Source organism: Rhinolophus ferrumequinum, chromosome 22 (genome assembly GCF_004115265.2).
Source record: "Rhinolophus ferrumequinum isolate MPI-CBG mRhiFer1 chromosome 22, mRhiFer1_v1.p, whole genome shotgun sequence".
NCBI classification, from domain to species: Eukaryota; Metazoa; Chordata; class Mammalia; order Chiroptera; family Rhinolophidae; genus Rhinolophus; species Rhinolophus ferrumequinum.
The window spans coordinates 40,361,548-40,378,183 of NC_046305.1; the positions used below are offsets into that span (position 1 = coordinate 40,361,548).

At 36.2% G+C, this 16,636-nt stretch overlaps 1 protein-coding gene across 3 annotated transcripts in view; it reads right to left on the reverse strand.

Annotated features, from left to right (window-relative positions):
• VAV3 (vav guanine nucleotide exchange factor 3) overlaps nt 1-16,636 on the reverse strand; it is a 335,219-nt gene that overhangs the window by 13,585 nt on the left and 304,998 nt on the right. For all 3 annotated transcript variants that reach the window (XM_033093029.1, XM_033093027.1, XM_033093028.1), the window contains 4 exons: nt 16,147-16,181; nt 12,459-12,575; nt 11,815-11,902; nt 4,722-4,851 (listed from right to left, as the gene is read on the reverse strand). In XM_033093029.1, the coding sequence (XP_032948920.1) occupies nt 4,722-4,851; nt 11,815-11,902; nt 12,459-12,575; nt 16,147-16,181 (370 nt within the window). The remainder of the gene's footprint in view (nt 1-4,721; nt 4,852-11,814; nt 11,903-12,458; nt 12,576-16,146; nt 16,182-16,636) is intronic.

The following is a 16,636-nucleotide window of genomic DNA, read 5'->3' on the forward strand; positions in this document are numbered from 1 at the left end:
CACTGGGTTGTCTTATTCACTATAATAACTCTAGCATCTAGCACAGAGACTGGCACATGGCAAGCATTGAATAAATATTTGTTGAATAAAAGAATGAATGAATAAATAAGCAAATACAATGTGGTCACAGGTAAGGAACAGATGGTTTCAAATATGACCTACTCAGTGTCTACATTCCCCCAAATCAGTGCTCTCAGCAACCTCTGCACCCAGATTAGGTGAAAAAGGAGGGTGCTGCCATTTTCTCCCAGTTCGACTAATGGGACCTATTCGACTAATGGGATCATCGCCAAATCTTAAAATCTTTAATCCTGAAATAATTCGGACTTACAGAAAAGTAGCAAAGATGGTACAAAAAATTCCCATATACTTAAGCTCCTCAAATATTAACATTTTACTGTGTTTGCATTATCAATTTCTGTGTTTTCTTTCCTGAACCATTTTAAAATGTGTTGCAGGCATAATGCCCTTTATCTCTAAATAGTTCCGTGTATAATTCCTAAAAATAAACGAATTTTCTTCTTTTATAATCACAGTGCAATTATCAAAAGCAAAAAATACTATTACTTAATCTAGAAACTTCTTCAAAACTTAATTGTCCCACACATGTCCCTTATAGCAAAAAAGGACATGCTTCTGGTCCAGGATTCAATCCAGGATCACATGCTGTGTGTAGTTGTCATGTGTCTTAGGTCTTATTTAATCTGAAACAATTCCTCAGTCTTTCTTCATCTTTCATGACACTGACACTTTTGAACAGGATATGCCAATTATTTTGTAGAATCTCCTTCAATTTTGGTTTGTCTGATGTTTCTTCACGAGTACACTCCAAATATGTATTTGTGGAACAGGAATATCATCAAAGTGGTGGTGTGTTCTTCTTAGAGAATCACATTTGGGGGTACACAATATCTATTTGTTCCATTACTGGTGACGTTAACTCTGATCACTTCGGTTTTTTTCTATCTTTCCTTTTGTGATTAATTGTTCTTGTGAGAAGATACTTTGACATTATCTAAATATAATGATAACCAACATTTTTTTTTTTAATTAGCCATCTCTATACTGTGGTCCAACTAATTTTCCATAAATAAGAACTTGGGAAAATGTTTGAGGTCTGCTTATGTGTCATGAAATAGCTAATTGTGCAATGAAGTTTAAATGTGTGCTCTCATTTATAAACTGACACCCAATCTCTGTCTCTCTCTCTCTGTCTCTCTCTCTCTGTCTCTCTCTCTCTGTCTCTCTCTCTCTCTCTCTCTCTCTCTCTCTCACACACACACACACACACACACCATTACATAGAGAGTTGGTTCCTTCAAAGCAGAAATTGAAAGAGGAATGTAACCATGTCATAATTTTCTAAACAAGCCCAAACCCATGTCTGGGAGTAGATCTAGGCCTGGGTTAAGATCCAATTCCTGACATTCCTTCTTTGAATCAACATAAGCAGATTATAGAGCTTCTCCATATATCAGCTGCCTTATCTATAGTACAGAGATTAAAATCATCCCTTCATCATGGGGTTGTTGTCAAGATTAAACGAGAAAATGTAAGTAAAGCACCTTCTCAGTGCCTGGCATTAAGAGCTGCCCTCTGCGTGTTAATGATGAAAAGAAGAATGTTTTGTGGAACAGTAGGGTCTCTACTGTACATAGCTGGTGATAAATCCCATAATAGAAGTATACAGAATGCAGGGAAGGTTCTATTAAAAGATCATTTTGTAGGTAATGTGAAAATGTGCTCTATGAGTGTGAAGAGATAATAATGTTTACTGAAAAAGCAAACTGTTCAAAAACAACAAATAAAAGGTGAAAGTTTTTTTTAAGACCAAAAAAATAAAAAAGCTAATTGTGCAAGTTTTCCTAGTGTAATTGGTCTATTAACATTCTACTTTACTTCCTTCTCTCATGCATACAAAGAAAGAAATCTAAGATGCTATCTTGAAAAGAATATAATAACATATCTAATCTCATTCCTTATTCATCAGTTGAAAAAACTGAGGTCCAGACAAGTTAAGGGACTTGCCTGAGGTCAGACAGTTACTCAGCAGCAGACCTGAAAATAATTAAGTGCTCCTTGCAGAGCAAGAAAGGCAAAAAGGTCAATGCAGTGTCCTTCAAATACACAAGCCCACAGGTACACCTTAATCAGTAAGGGGGTTCTTACAGGGATCCACAGAACAGGCCAGAACATCCTCCAGGGATGGAGTCCTTGCCGTGTCTGGGGAAGCACAACAGCTCACTGCTACGCCTGAGTTTTCTCTTTGGCCTCTCCTCCTTCTTTCTCTCCTTATCTTCTCTGGGAAACACTCCTAAATCATCCCAAAGGCAAAAATAAACTCTCGTAACCCTGGGGAAAGAGCCTTGCTGCCTATGGGCTCCTAACCTAGAACTGCTGTGCTCCTTGCTTGATACTCTGGACTACTGTTTAATTCTAATCAATACATTTGTATATGTCAGTTTGCATTTGTGTGAGGGAGGGAGTTCTGTCATAATCATATCACATTTCACGAACCTGAAAAAGCGTTGGTAATCTGCCCAAGAAAATTCTGACCTGGACTGATACGGAAGCAAACAGCCTCTTCTACAAAGTCCTGAGACTTTTTTTCCCCAGGGGGACTGTTATTTAAGAAAGAAATAGTAATAAAAGCAGATTTCAGGAGTTGGAACTTCAATCTCAATTTCTACCCAAAACACAGGGTGGTACTAAGCTTTTAGCCTGCCGGTTCTGCTTCCTCCGAAGCCTCTTAGAAGTAATGGAGACGCCAGTACCCTGCGTCAGCGTCCAATCCAGTCTCCCCAGGGAAGACTTCTTGGCCAAGTTATTTTTAGATGACATTTAGCAGCATACCTGGTGCTATGAACCAGAGGTAAGGACAATAAAGATATCCTGAACACTCTTTCCAGGCAGAAGATGGAGCATTTCCGCCTTATCACTGCCTGAGAAGTACAGCATGCGGAAAAATTGGAGCTATGTTTTAATTAAGGGTTAATCCTTAATCAGAGCTTGGTATAAAATAAGCAAGGCATATTTAAAAAGTCATAAAAGCAAAGATATACATTGCTGTGAGTTAAAATCAGTAATTTTTTAGTCAGCTCTTACAAATACAAGACCATGTTTTCTGTGTTAGGAGTTACTAGTCGTGGCAGTAGTAAAAGTTGAAATGGTTTAAGTGGTAGTGGCAGTTGACCTTCACTGAGTTCTCCATGTGCTGGTACCATGCTGAATAGTTTCTATATAACACCGTATTTATTCTTAGTGTTCTATACAATACTCACTGTACTTTCTGTTTATAAAATACCCAGTGTTGTCGAAAATACCTATTTTATACAAAGTCAGCATCAATAAAACATTGAGACAGTGCCACAAATTCCACCTAAGATTATAATCCTGTTACATGGTAATGATTGAATAACCTTGGAGTGTCAACTTTATGCAATTATGGCTGACTGAAGTACTAATTCACTCCCTTACTTCTTCTGGTCACTTTAGGAGCAATATCTTCTCTGATCAACCTATATAAAAATGTAAAACTCCTCAACCTAAACGATAATCTAAGAAATTGGGTAACATTGGGCTGAAAAAATAGAAAGATAATTTCGAATAGGTGTTAAAAGTTTCAACACAAAGTGTTCTCTGACTACTTTCACTGCACAAGCTTGGTCATTTATCACCGATTTTTGTGAAGAGAACAGCTATTAAGTTATACAAATAAAAAAAACACAAACCTGTCAGTTGATGTGACAAATTACATGTATATTTACTTATATGAAGTGTATGAAATTTTACTGATGTTGTTTGAGCCCTGAGCATTACCTGTTTCCTTTCCAGTTTTTGCTTTTATGGGGGAAAAAAGTTCAAGTTACATTACACTGATAGGCATTCTTTTTTGAAATAGCTCTAGGTATTCTAGTTTTGCTTAGGCTAAGGATTCTAAGAGTAATAAAGTTGTATTCATAGTCATTTCTCCTCCAAACAGTTTTATTTAAAAAAAAAAGTTATCAAAATAAGAGAATGAAATCACATTTTATTCACAACATTTTTCATCATGATGTTCTCTTTACATGCTAGATCTACTTCCAGGAAGATGATATGACATTAAACAGTGATGAGAAAAAAGTTTTTGACTTGAACTCTCACTCAAACTATATATAACATGCTTTTGGTTTGTGTGTAAATCTTTGGTGAATAGTTGTGGCACAGTGCTCATTCTGAAATAAAGTGGCTAATGTATACTTTTAGAAATACTGGCATCAGAGGAAACATGATTTAGTCAGTTAAAACTTTGAAAAGCAATCATTGAAATAGAACCATAAGCAGGCTTGGGATAGTAAGCTAGACGGGCCAGCTGTGCACTAGCCTTGCTTAAATACTGTTAAGTCAAATGGCATAATGACCACCAACATGCGTAAGTTAAAGAGATTTTGGCTAATACAGAAGTCAGTGAAAATTTCAAAACTTACGTGTTAACATACCCTTTACATATTTGATGAATTTCTGAACACAAAGATGATTTTTAATTTGGCCCAAAGAATCATATCTCGAAGCGTTCATAAACCAGTTGGTCCGTCTAATTCTGCTTAGCTAGAAAAATTCCTTGCTAAATTCATTAGCATATTAATTGGTTATATTTCAAATTTTGGAATAAAGATGTTTAATATTATTGTGCCTCCAATCCTTAAGTGACAGCAAATTGTATTCTAAATTACAATACTCACAGCTGTTGCCTGCTCTATTACCCCTCGGTCCAGTTGAATGTTCTGGCTCCTTGTATGGAAACTGTAGAGTTGTATCTAAGGTTCTGAACCCTTCTTTAAGAGAATGATGCTTGTAATACTCCACGAGTTCCTATAAAAAATATATATATAAAAGATCATTTTTGATAAAGAGAGTTCTGCTCTCAAACACATGAACTCCTTGACATAATGCTATACATATAAGGATGACCGATTTCATGCTAAATTTTCCATACGCATATGGAAGAGTAAGCAAATAATAATTGCTCCCTGCTGCGTGGATGGATGTACATGACACACACCTACGCTGTTTCCCCCAAAATAAGACCTAGCGGGACAATCAGCTCTAATGCGTCTTTTGAAGCAAAAATTAATACAAGACCTGGTCTTATATAAGACCCGGTCTTATAATAAGACCGGGTCTTATATATAGTAAAATAAGACTAGGTCTTGTATTAATTTTTGCTCCAAAAGACGCATTAGAGCTGATTGTCAGGCTAGGTTTTATTTTTGGGGAAACAAGGTAGTAACTGTCTTTGTTACTCCGGCTGTTTGTAATTTGAGTTATCCCTATTGTTATTCACGGATAGAGAACACCCTGCTAGGCTTTAGTCGGATGTGGTAAATGAAAAGAAACCATATTAAACCTCAAATTCAGGACAGTAATTATTGTTCTTATTTATGAAATACTTGCCTTTCTAAACAAAAATAAAGGGAACAGCTGTTTGCTGAATATATAGCAATTTCTAGTTTCCTGCATGTTCTTTCAACATCGCAGAAAAACAAACTTGATTCTAAAGGTCCTTTTCCAGGCTAACCCAAAGTTGATAAACCACAAATGCTACTTGACATAGTTTCTGGCTTACGATGACGTGTTAATGACTATCTCTTAGTTCTGCATGTCCTCTGGTACTTACAGAGGTCAATAACATGGTTCTTTCCAACTTTCCTAACACCTAATTTGCCTTAAATACATCCAAGCCTAATATAATAACCTCCCACCATCTTTCACACTAAAATTTCAGGAAATTTCTTTTGAGAGGTTGGTTTCATAGATTTTGCACAAATCTGAATCCCTCTATTTTAAATAGAAATTAAGTAATAACTAATTCATAATGAAAACAATGTATATTATTAGATGGGTACTGTAGATGTAACGCTGCTTACAAATACCTAAAAGTAAAATCAAAGTAAAATCACTTTTAACCTAATTATTTTGTGCTTCTATTATAGCACTATTGTTTACAAACAGTGTAAAACCAACTCATTTCTTTTAAAAAATCACACTGATATCAACTTAACACCTTAACACCTCCATTCAGTGCTTATGTTCAAAGTTCCCCCCATAAATGAACTGGGCCAAAAATCACCTAAAAGAAGAAAAAGAGATTCATCAATGCTTTATTAATCATTTATGACCAAACATAATGAGTTGTGGAATTTATTGTATGGGGAGTTTCAGGGGTCACAAGATAACTAGGAGTTCTCACCCTTGAAGGAGAGTGAGGGGTTATAGAATTCAAAGGCAAGAGAGAGAACTTCTTTTGTGAGTCCAGTGGGGAGGATTAGGGGACATTTCATTATGCAGATAGCTTGGCTTAAACTGAAGAACAGGTGACATTTCAAAAACCAGGACAGAGGAAAGGATTATTTTAAGTAGAGCAGTCAGTCTGGGAACAGACATAAGTTGATACAGACCACATTCATAAACGAAAAGGAGCATGGTGGGGCTGATTCATTGAATAAAGCAAATGGAAAATTGTCAACTCCTTCATCTATAAAATGGAGATAGCAAACCATTTCACAGACTATAGTCAAGGAAGTATAAAGTACCAGATTCATGTGAATATCAAAACAGCTCCCATGCTCTCATGTACCAGGTCTTTTATATAGTTTCTCCCAATCTTCACTCAAGAGACAAGAGATAGGCCTTGTCCCTTTGATACCCAGGCTCAGTGAAGTCAAGGGCTTGTGTCTGTCTCCAAAGGTGTGCTCTTAACTATGTCACACTATCCGCCAACAGTACCTGGGGAAAGTAAGTTCACAGAAAGGGAGGCAAAAGGGAAGGCGCATTTGCTAAGTGTCCATGATGTACCAGGAACTTGGTTTGCTTAGACCTGAGATGCTAGACTTTTACGCACATTATATGTGTAACTTAAAAAAAAGTATTTCTTCCTTCTCAGGACCTAGATTATGGGGATCCTTGATGAAGCCAGGAATTTGGAATCTGAACAACTTGAAAAAAAAGAGAGAGACAAAACACCAGATAAAAGTTTATATCCTCAAAATGGCTTCAATGATCAGAATATGGAATTTGTATTACAGTGATTTTGAACACAGTTTACAAAGGCAAGGTCTGGAATTAAATTCTAGAGACCAATATTATTAATTTATTTTAAAAAATAAAAGGCAAAATTTTTAACTGTACATCTGTATATTGTGTGGCTGATGCAAATGATACCAGAGAATTGTCCTGTTAGGAATATTATTTAAGCTGAGTAAAATGTATTCTTTTCTTTATCAAAAATACAAAAATAAACTTGAAAGAATTAGAAGCCAATAACTTTGAACTTCGATGTAATTTTGTTATAGGTAATATGGATTTTATGTATTATACTATGAGTTTGTATGAATTCAAGTTTATGTGAAGTTGGCTAGACACCCTAGAATTACCATACTGAAAAGGAGTTGGGGATCATTTAATACCTACCCACCTCCACATTTTATGGAAGAAAAAATGACTTTTCCAAGGCTTAGGGTCATGTGAATTAGTAAGCTGCAAAACACTTTTGTATCGCTTCATTAAGCGTGGAAGATATTTTAGTTCCATTTTTACAGTTTTATGAGGGTAAATCTTCCTACGTGTTTCTAACGGGTAGAATTAAATAGTGTCACTGTGGATCATTTCGCACTTATACTCTTATGCCTTCTGTATTTTAGCCTAAATCTACCCGTGCTTTAGCAGTCATTGACCTTCAGGAACTACAGTAAATAAGAAGACTCTAAACAAAAGAAATCGCGAAGCTTTCCTTATCTCACACTGACACAGCAGTGTCAACCATTCAAGTCTCTCTAAAAAATAATGAGTGAGAGCCAGTCATTCAAATTACCAAGGAAACAGGCAATGGAGATGATTTATAAACAACATTTGGATATGGATTGTCTGGCATACATGAAAATTAGAACAAAATTAATGCCTTGTAATCTGGATAGAGAAATTCATTTGGAATTTGAATTTAATGACTAACAAACAAAAAGATTTTGATTAACCAAGCTATTGAAACCCAAGGGAAAGACTTAAGGTCACAACCACCTCAGGCCCCATCTTCTCTTTGGGAAACTGACTAATTTAAAACAAGTTCTGGAATTTGATTGTGTTTATATCCTTTTCAAATTAACATTTAATTCCAGGCCCTCATGAGTTTCGTAGGTAGAAAAATATAACTTTACCACTAATGATGGGAGGATGTCAAATTATTACAAAGAAACAGACCCTATTTATTTATAATGAGAACAGTGTTATTTGACACCAGCATGACAAAAGGTAACTGCTGGAACTTGTGTGATCTGGTTTAGAGAAGCCCTACATTGCCAGAGTGAAGGCTATGGCACCTATTCAATCTCCTTCAGAAGGGGCTGGTTACCGATAGGAGCCATCCTTTCTGATCAAGTATCCATGTAGTATTTTCCACTTTAGGTTCAAAGGACAGCACCATTGTGAGGTTCTTAGTACAGATGGATTTACAATTTCAAAGCATTTTTAGAACAGTGGAGTCTTTTTTGAATTCGGCAAAAACAGTGCTTTTTATATAGTAAGGACTCAATAAAAATGTGTTCAATGAATGAACAGAAACAAAGCAAGGGCAGCTCCAGACTAGTTTGATTATCTCGTCAACGATTTCTACTGTTATTCACTAAACCTGACAAAAGTATTTTTCTAAGACGGAGGTTTTTCAGTTCCTTGTCTTTCTTCCTTTTTACAGTTATAGTCATGAGTCGTTTAATGATCAGATTAGTTCTGAGAAATGCATCCTTGGGCGATTTCGTCACGCCAATGGTTAGGGGCCACGATCAGCAAGACGGCCAAGATGAAATCAAGCACAAGAGAAAATGATGCACTCAAGACACAGTAGGGATGAGGCTGCTGCCGGCATAACACGGCACGCGTTTTACAGCAAACATTTTTGGTATAAAGAGTACACTCTAAAATAACAATGAAATAGAATAGTAAATACATACACGAGCAACACAGTCATTTATTATCACTGTCAAGTATTACGTACGGTCCATAACTGTATGTGCTATACTTCTACGTGTACGACTGGCGCTGCACTAGGCGTGTTTACACCAGCATCACCACAGACACGTGAGGAATGTATTGCCCTGTGACGTTAGGGTGGCTATGATGTCACTAGGTGACAAGAAATTTTCTGCTCCATTTTAATTTTATGAGACTACTGTGGACACATGGTCTGTTGTTGACCGAAACGCAGTTACACAGTATGACTGTATATACTTTGGTTACCGTTTTGTAATTTCATTGTAGTTTTCTTATTAATTCGTAATCCCTTCCCTTTAATCCACTGTGCTATGTACTTCCTTACAAAAGATCCCCAGATATGGAGGAAAACATAATATGCCTGTGTCTCTAGCAGTGACATTTCTGATATTTTACACATACCATATAAGGGTAACTTATTTTAGCTCTGTGACAAGTACTTTTAATTCCACTTCTAGAACATCAGTGCAGAAACTTTCACTCCTGTCTGGTACAAATTATTTGGATTCTGGGTCTTTAGTGCTTTTTATGCAGAGAGCAACTCCAGGATCTATGTCCACTAATCCAGGTCACTGAGGTATTACGGGCTTTTCACCTCTAACCTTAGCGCTAAAGAACGTTTCTGAGCTGGACCCAGGTAACACAAAGCTGAATTGATCAGCCCTCTCCAGTGACTATTCCTTTCATCCTCTTTGTCTCCTCTAATGGGAGTTCCTTTTGTTACTTTCAAAGTCGGGAAGGCTGGCAGTCATCTTTGGCCTGACAGCCTTTTTTAAAGCCTCATATTTACGATAATACCATGAAGCAGCCTCATTACCATCCACGGAAGTTTTGCAGGTGCAAACTCAAGCTGGTGTATCTTGCAGTGAAGAGAAGACCCCCTGTGCATGCTTTTATCATCTCTCAGCTGGGGCTGTCATTCATTATTTGTGCTTCCATTCGCCACCTCCATCCTAGGTTTGCATTTAAGGAAGAGCCTCCTCAGGTCCAGTTCTCTCTGTGCACAGCCTGCTTGTTCGTAAGTCACATCCAGCAGGGAGGATGCCAGGATCTTGGTCACCAATTTGACAGAGTTTACATTTTCCAGGACATGATCTTGCTGTCCATCCTGAACTTTTGTGTTGGGAATGTGGGTAGTTATGTCCAGAGAGGCTTTCTTACTTTTCTTTCAACTCAAGATGCTTCCATTTCTTTTAAAACACAGATTCCTGGGGCCGGCCCAGTGGCTCAGGTGGTTAGAGCTCCATGCTCCTAGCTCCGAAGGCTGCTCGTTCGATTCCCACATCGGCCAGTGGGCTCTCAGCCACAAGGTTACCAGTTCAATTCCTCGAGTTCCACAAGGGATGGTGGGCAGTGCCCCCTGCAACTAAGATTGAACACGGCACCTTGAGCTGAGCTGCTGCTGAGCTCCCGGATGGCTCAGTTGGTTGGAGTGCGTCCTCTCAACCACAAGGTTGCCGGTTCAACTCCTGCAAAGGATGGTGGGCTGCGCCCCCTGCAACTAACAACGGCAAGTGGACCTGGAGCTGAGCTGCGCCCTCCACAACTAAGACTGAAAGGACAACAACTTGACTTGGAAAAAAGTCCTAGAAGTACACACTGTTCCCCAATAAAGTCCTGTTCCCCTTCCCCAATAAAATCTTCAAAAACAAACAAACAACAAGAAAAAAAATCATGGATTCCTGTCTTACAATAGTTCTAAATTTTTAGGTAAGGCTTTCAAGCTGGCCTACTTTGTAAAGCTCTCATACACTCAGTGATAACGTTCATGTTAACATTTGCAAAGTGCTTTGAGATGTTTTCCGGAAGGATGCAGTATGTATCATTTGATTGATGGTTCAATCAGTGAGAGGTCCTTCCCCAATGTTACTCAAAGTACTTAGCAGAGTGCTACAAATGCATTCGATGTCCTATATCCAAATTCTTCATTATCTCAAAAAACTCTCTCAAACTTGAGAAACAGACTTGAGATCACTTTTAAGGAAATATGAACTTTTTATTATCAGCAATACACACACAATGACATATCTGCACTGTTTATGTGATATACGCATTATATTCTTATACACTAATAAAATTAAGTTGTAATTTTTTAATTGTACATACTATTAAAATAATCACTGTTCATTTAAAACAACTTGGTAACAATATGCTATTTCAATTTAAATATAAATTTCCTGTGAAATATCAATTATTGCATGTTAAAAAATGTTACCGTGTTAATGTTTAATTGTCCAAGGTAATGAAGGAAAACCATAGTAGAGATCATTTAAAACAGCATGAAATACTAGAAGCTTTTTCATTTGACTATGTTGCAGTTTGCATGAAATGAACCTAAACGTGGGAAGTATTTCACCAATTACAACTTTCTATGTTATAATTTAAAATACCTTCCTCTTCCTGAATGAGGAGATATAGAGGCAGAGGAAGGGAGAGGAGGAAAGAGATATTAAACATTTGCTGTGCTTCATCAAACACAAGACAAAACTCACCCGAATAACTGAAAGTTGGTTATCTTTGAATTGGTCTACTACTCTGAGTCATAAATAGTGTCGACTCTGAAATAGTATCTAAAACTGGCAACTTAGTTTATAATGAAACATATGACTAAGGCAACGTAAAACAATTGGAATTCTTAAAATTAGAATTTTCAGGATTTGCTGCAAAATTATAATATGATTCTCTTTAAACAACTTTTTAGGGAGCAAAATTTCCAAGAAACTACAGAATTAAACTGACCTATCTAATAAGAGAAAAATAAGGACCACAGATTGAAAAGAACTAATCAATGCTTACCATTAAACTTTTAAATTTTCTATTTTCTGCAATGTGAAAAAAGCCATCTCTTGTTAAAATCTTGATGTGCTTTGCTTCATTGTTGTACCTGTGGGCAATGAATAGCTTATGAATATAAATGTGTTTTTAATCAGTAGAAATCAATAATTACCAGAGGGCATACCCCAATAACATTATAGGAATTCATTCTGAAGAGAAAATATATACCTGTGCCAATACCCTGGTGACAGCTAATTAACAAAATATATTTACTAGATTGGTTGAAAATACAACCAACATTTGAAGTGATTGACCAATCATTATGCCCAGTTTGATTATGCCCAAGTCTTCCAATAGAGAATACAGAAAAACAAAATAAAACAACATCTAGTAATTTATACTCTTAGATTTTACTAAAAACATACACACATCAAGTCACCAAAATACAATGTTATGAAAGAAATGCAATATGCCAATTAGCAGCCCATAACACATAATACTGTTTTTCTAACAGATATTTTCAAGTATTAATGAACTGTCTGGATAGATGCATTATTTCTACTGTAATTAGAACCTTGGTTTTCAACTTCAGTGTTATACATGTCAGATGGTCTATGCAATTAGAACAGGAAATCTATTTCTGTAAAAGTACTTGTCCTACTTACTTAATGCTAATGGCATATTCTCCTGACTCTTTGCTCCTGTGCCTCACAAGGTAAGTACTATTTACCCTATTGATAAGTTCAGTCTCTGCCTGCAATCTTTCCATTGCTCCAGCATACCTGTAACGACACAGAAAATATAGGTAATGTACCTGGAAGAGCACAGAGGCTAAAAATAAGTGTCTGTCAGGATTTTAATTGAGTGGCAGAGTGAGCTGTTTTTACTTCTATACCAACTAATGACATTGCTTCACAAAGATAATGCAGAGAAAAGTCCTTTGATTCTTCCAAACACAAATGTTCTACGAAGCTAACAACAGTAAAGTGAACAGTGCCTAATATACAGTAAGCACCCAGAAAATCTTATCAAATAAATAAATGGGACAAAGACAAGAGCCAGTAGGTCTTGGGTTAGAAAGAGAGTTGTAGGGCATTTGGGGACAAGAGCTGTTGGGAGTGTAGAGAAGGACGCCCCTGCCTAAGACACACACACATACACACACGTACACACATACACAACCCAAAAGCTTCACCTTTTCTATGTACACTATGAAATGAAATCTCCTTTGAGCATCTTTTAAAGGAAGCTCCTGTAACAAATTATTTTTTTAATTATTTTTTGTATATAAGATTAATTCTTATAGTCCACAAATTTGATAACCAGTTTTCTTAAGCAATTAGCAGTAATGAGTAAAAGACACATAGATATGAGTAAAAGATAGATATTTTTCAAAACCAGAATTCAGTTCTTCCTAAACTGTGTTGGCCTTAAACATACTCAAATTCCACAATAATAACAATAATCAAAGGCCCAAGTTAAATGTGACATATTCTTTAGCGACCCTTCACGTCACATATAGGCTTAGCATTTACTGGAAAAACTTACCAGAGATTTTGGCCAGTAAAATTTAAAGGAAAAAATGTAATGTTTATATTGGTGCTCTTTCAAAGCTATTCATGAATTCATATTCCAGAAAATTCTCTGATTTACATATAGACACATGTAGCTCAGTGTAAATACCCACTTCTAATCTACACTAAATATTTATTTAAAATACACACGGTAAGCATTCAACAAAAATTTGTTGAAGGGGGACATGTGACGTGTCCACCAAGATAGAAGAGCTAAGGGCATTTTATGTAGATAGTACCTCAGGTTAAAAGCACAGTTATTACAACCCATGAACTATTAGTACCTAGTACGATCTGACTCACACCTTCCTCTTCAACCTTATCTCTTACAACCCCCTTCTTCACTTTCAGGTCTAGGAATGGACCAAGCTCCTTTTGATCTTTGAGTCTTCTCACAGACTGTATTCGTGTCTGGAAAACACTATCAACACATTCCATCTCATCATTCATGTTTAGAGAAAGGTCTTCTCTGACCATCCCATCTGAAGAACGTTATTCCACATCTCTCACTCTCCGCTCCATGATACGCATCATAATATCTCTATTTTCCTTCATGGCACTTATCACATTTAGTATACAGATACGCATGTTTTATCCAAGTGACACATGAACATATTTTAAAAAAATAACTCACGCTATAATAATTTTAATGCAAAAGCAGCATTACCCCATGTTATCAGCACTCTTCTCCAAGTCCCATGTCAATACTTTTACCTATTTTTTTCTTATTTCCACTTGTATATTTCTAAATAACATGACTAAACTACAATTTCATAATGTCTCAACTTCAGATATCAGGAAGGAAAATCACTTTTTCTCCACTTATGCTCATTCTTTCATAGTGCTGCTTCTCACTCTTCCTTCTACAAAGCCAGGCCATCGGGCCTAGTTTTGTCACGTTGTTACATTCAAAGAACATCTAACATCCAAAAAAAATAATTCCTCAAGGTTTTGTTTGCTCAAGCTTTTTTGTCTCTATCACAAGTTCTTTCCAAATTCTCTAAGAGAATTATAAACCCCTCAGTAATACATTTTTCAACACCATGTACTATATCTGTTCACCTTTTTCTATGGAGACATTCATTCCTCCTGAGACCTCCACCCTCTTGGTCTAATCAATACTTCTCGCCCTCTAAGCCTGCTGAATCGCTATAGTCCTGGGCCTTCCCTCTGCTCCCCTTTCCTGGATTCTGTATCTCCCTCTTTCTTGGTTTACAAGTTCATCCTTCAGCTTCCTGCAAACGGATACAGGGCATGTAATACTCGGAAGGCCTCACATCTATGAAAATATATTTTACTTCATTCTTGTCAGAATTATAGTTATTAATTCCATGGAAACTAAGACCTCAAATTTGTCTTAAACCAGGTAAAACGTAGCAAAGATTCCCACTTCTATCACAAATCTGCTACAATCTCTTCAGCAAGCTCAGTGCTGAAGCTCAGGGAGGGATGGCAGAGAAAGCAAATAATGACTAGAAAAGGCAGATGTGACTGCTGAAGGAGAGCAAGAGGGCAGACAAGAAGAATCCCATCCTTCACACAATGCATTCCTGCAATAATTCAGCATTTGCCATGCTATGGTTATATATCAGAAAACAATCAGAATTAAAAAAAAAATCAGACAGCTCAGGTGTTCCCTATATTTGTAAACTGAATTAGTACTATACACTTGCAGAATATTTCATTTATATACATATCCTGATATCTAATTTGTATGCATATACTTCAATATCAAGAAAATGAAAATAGATGCAGTCATTTTAAGAGGAGCCAAACACAAAATTCAGGGAAACAGATATAAATAAGTGAATATGCCCACTTTTTTTTTTACGTTAACAGGTGGTATAGCAACGTACGGACAACATAACTTGGAATATCCTGCTCTAACTTACTAGTTGCATGGCCTTAACATTTGTTTCCTCATCTATAAAAAGAATAAGAACAATCTTCCTTATAGAAATGTTAGAAAATCAGAATTAAATAAAATTGTAAAATGCTAAGCACATAGTAAGTACTGAGTATACCAGGGGTGTCAAAAAAATGTATACACATGATTTGTATTCATCTTTTGTTATCGGTAAATATTATTACAATTTTAATACAGTTTTTTCCTTTCTTAAAATGTGTATACATATTTTTGGCACCCTCTGTATATTAGTTATTGTCATATGACAATCTTAAATATTCTGGATCCTATACAGATCTTTTTCCAGTTGAAGATATCACTCCTTACTCATCATGTCTAAAAAGTACTAATCACTATCCACTTTGCTTCCTTGTTTCTATTAATGATGATACTAGCCTCCAAGTGGTAAGTGAGCTCCATATAGATCCAAAACTTCAGATGTGACTACATCTTACTTCTCCCATATTACATGTTATAAATTGTGCTTTTAAGATCTATTAACCTGTCTGGGCTAATTTTCAGTTTCAGACAATGAAATCATGTTTTTTTCTCTGCTTCATGAAATCTACTTTTCTAAAATACAAGGTACATATTTCTTATGTCCTATTCCTTTCTGTGGCTGTTACAAAGTTTGAGTTTACAGTCAAGTACACACGTATGCATACGCACACACACGCACACACACCCCACTCTGATAAAGATATGGAAAGGTCAGCAATATGTAAATTCATTATAGTGTTTTGTTACATCTGAGAACACTTCTATCCAGAACAAATGGAAATGGAATGTGGTTTACTAACGCCACATTTAAGGCGTCCTCAAGCTAAAGGTATGGTATTTCAACTTAGCTACATAAACATTTTTAATACTTACCAGGGTTGGCAAGAATAATCTACTGGTTTGGGCACCTAGGATATAAAAAGGCAAAAATAGATTAAGTTTACTTAAGGGAAGCTTTTAGAAATCAATCATTAATTCAGTTTAGCTGACTCAGCTCTATAAAACCCTAAGTAGCACAGTCCTGGAACTATCCATTGGCAATTTTATACAGAGTGAATCATCGTATATGTCAGATAAGTAGAAAATAATTCATCTTGCTTTAATTCATTCTTTCATTCATTTTACTGCCACTGTACCTCCAAGGGGAGAGATAATAGGAAAAATATGAATTAGGAACTTTTTTGGTATTTATTATCAAGGCAGTTTAATCCTATCATAAAAAATTAAAAGGAAAATATTAGGAAAACCAAAGAGCAATCTGTTTTCCCAAGACATTGGGAAAACAGGCAAAATAAACAATATATACTGCATATAGACTCTTATTTTGTAACAAATTCTAAACTTTGATTTTGAAGTCTACCAC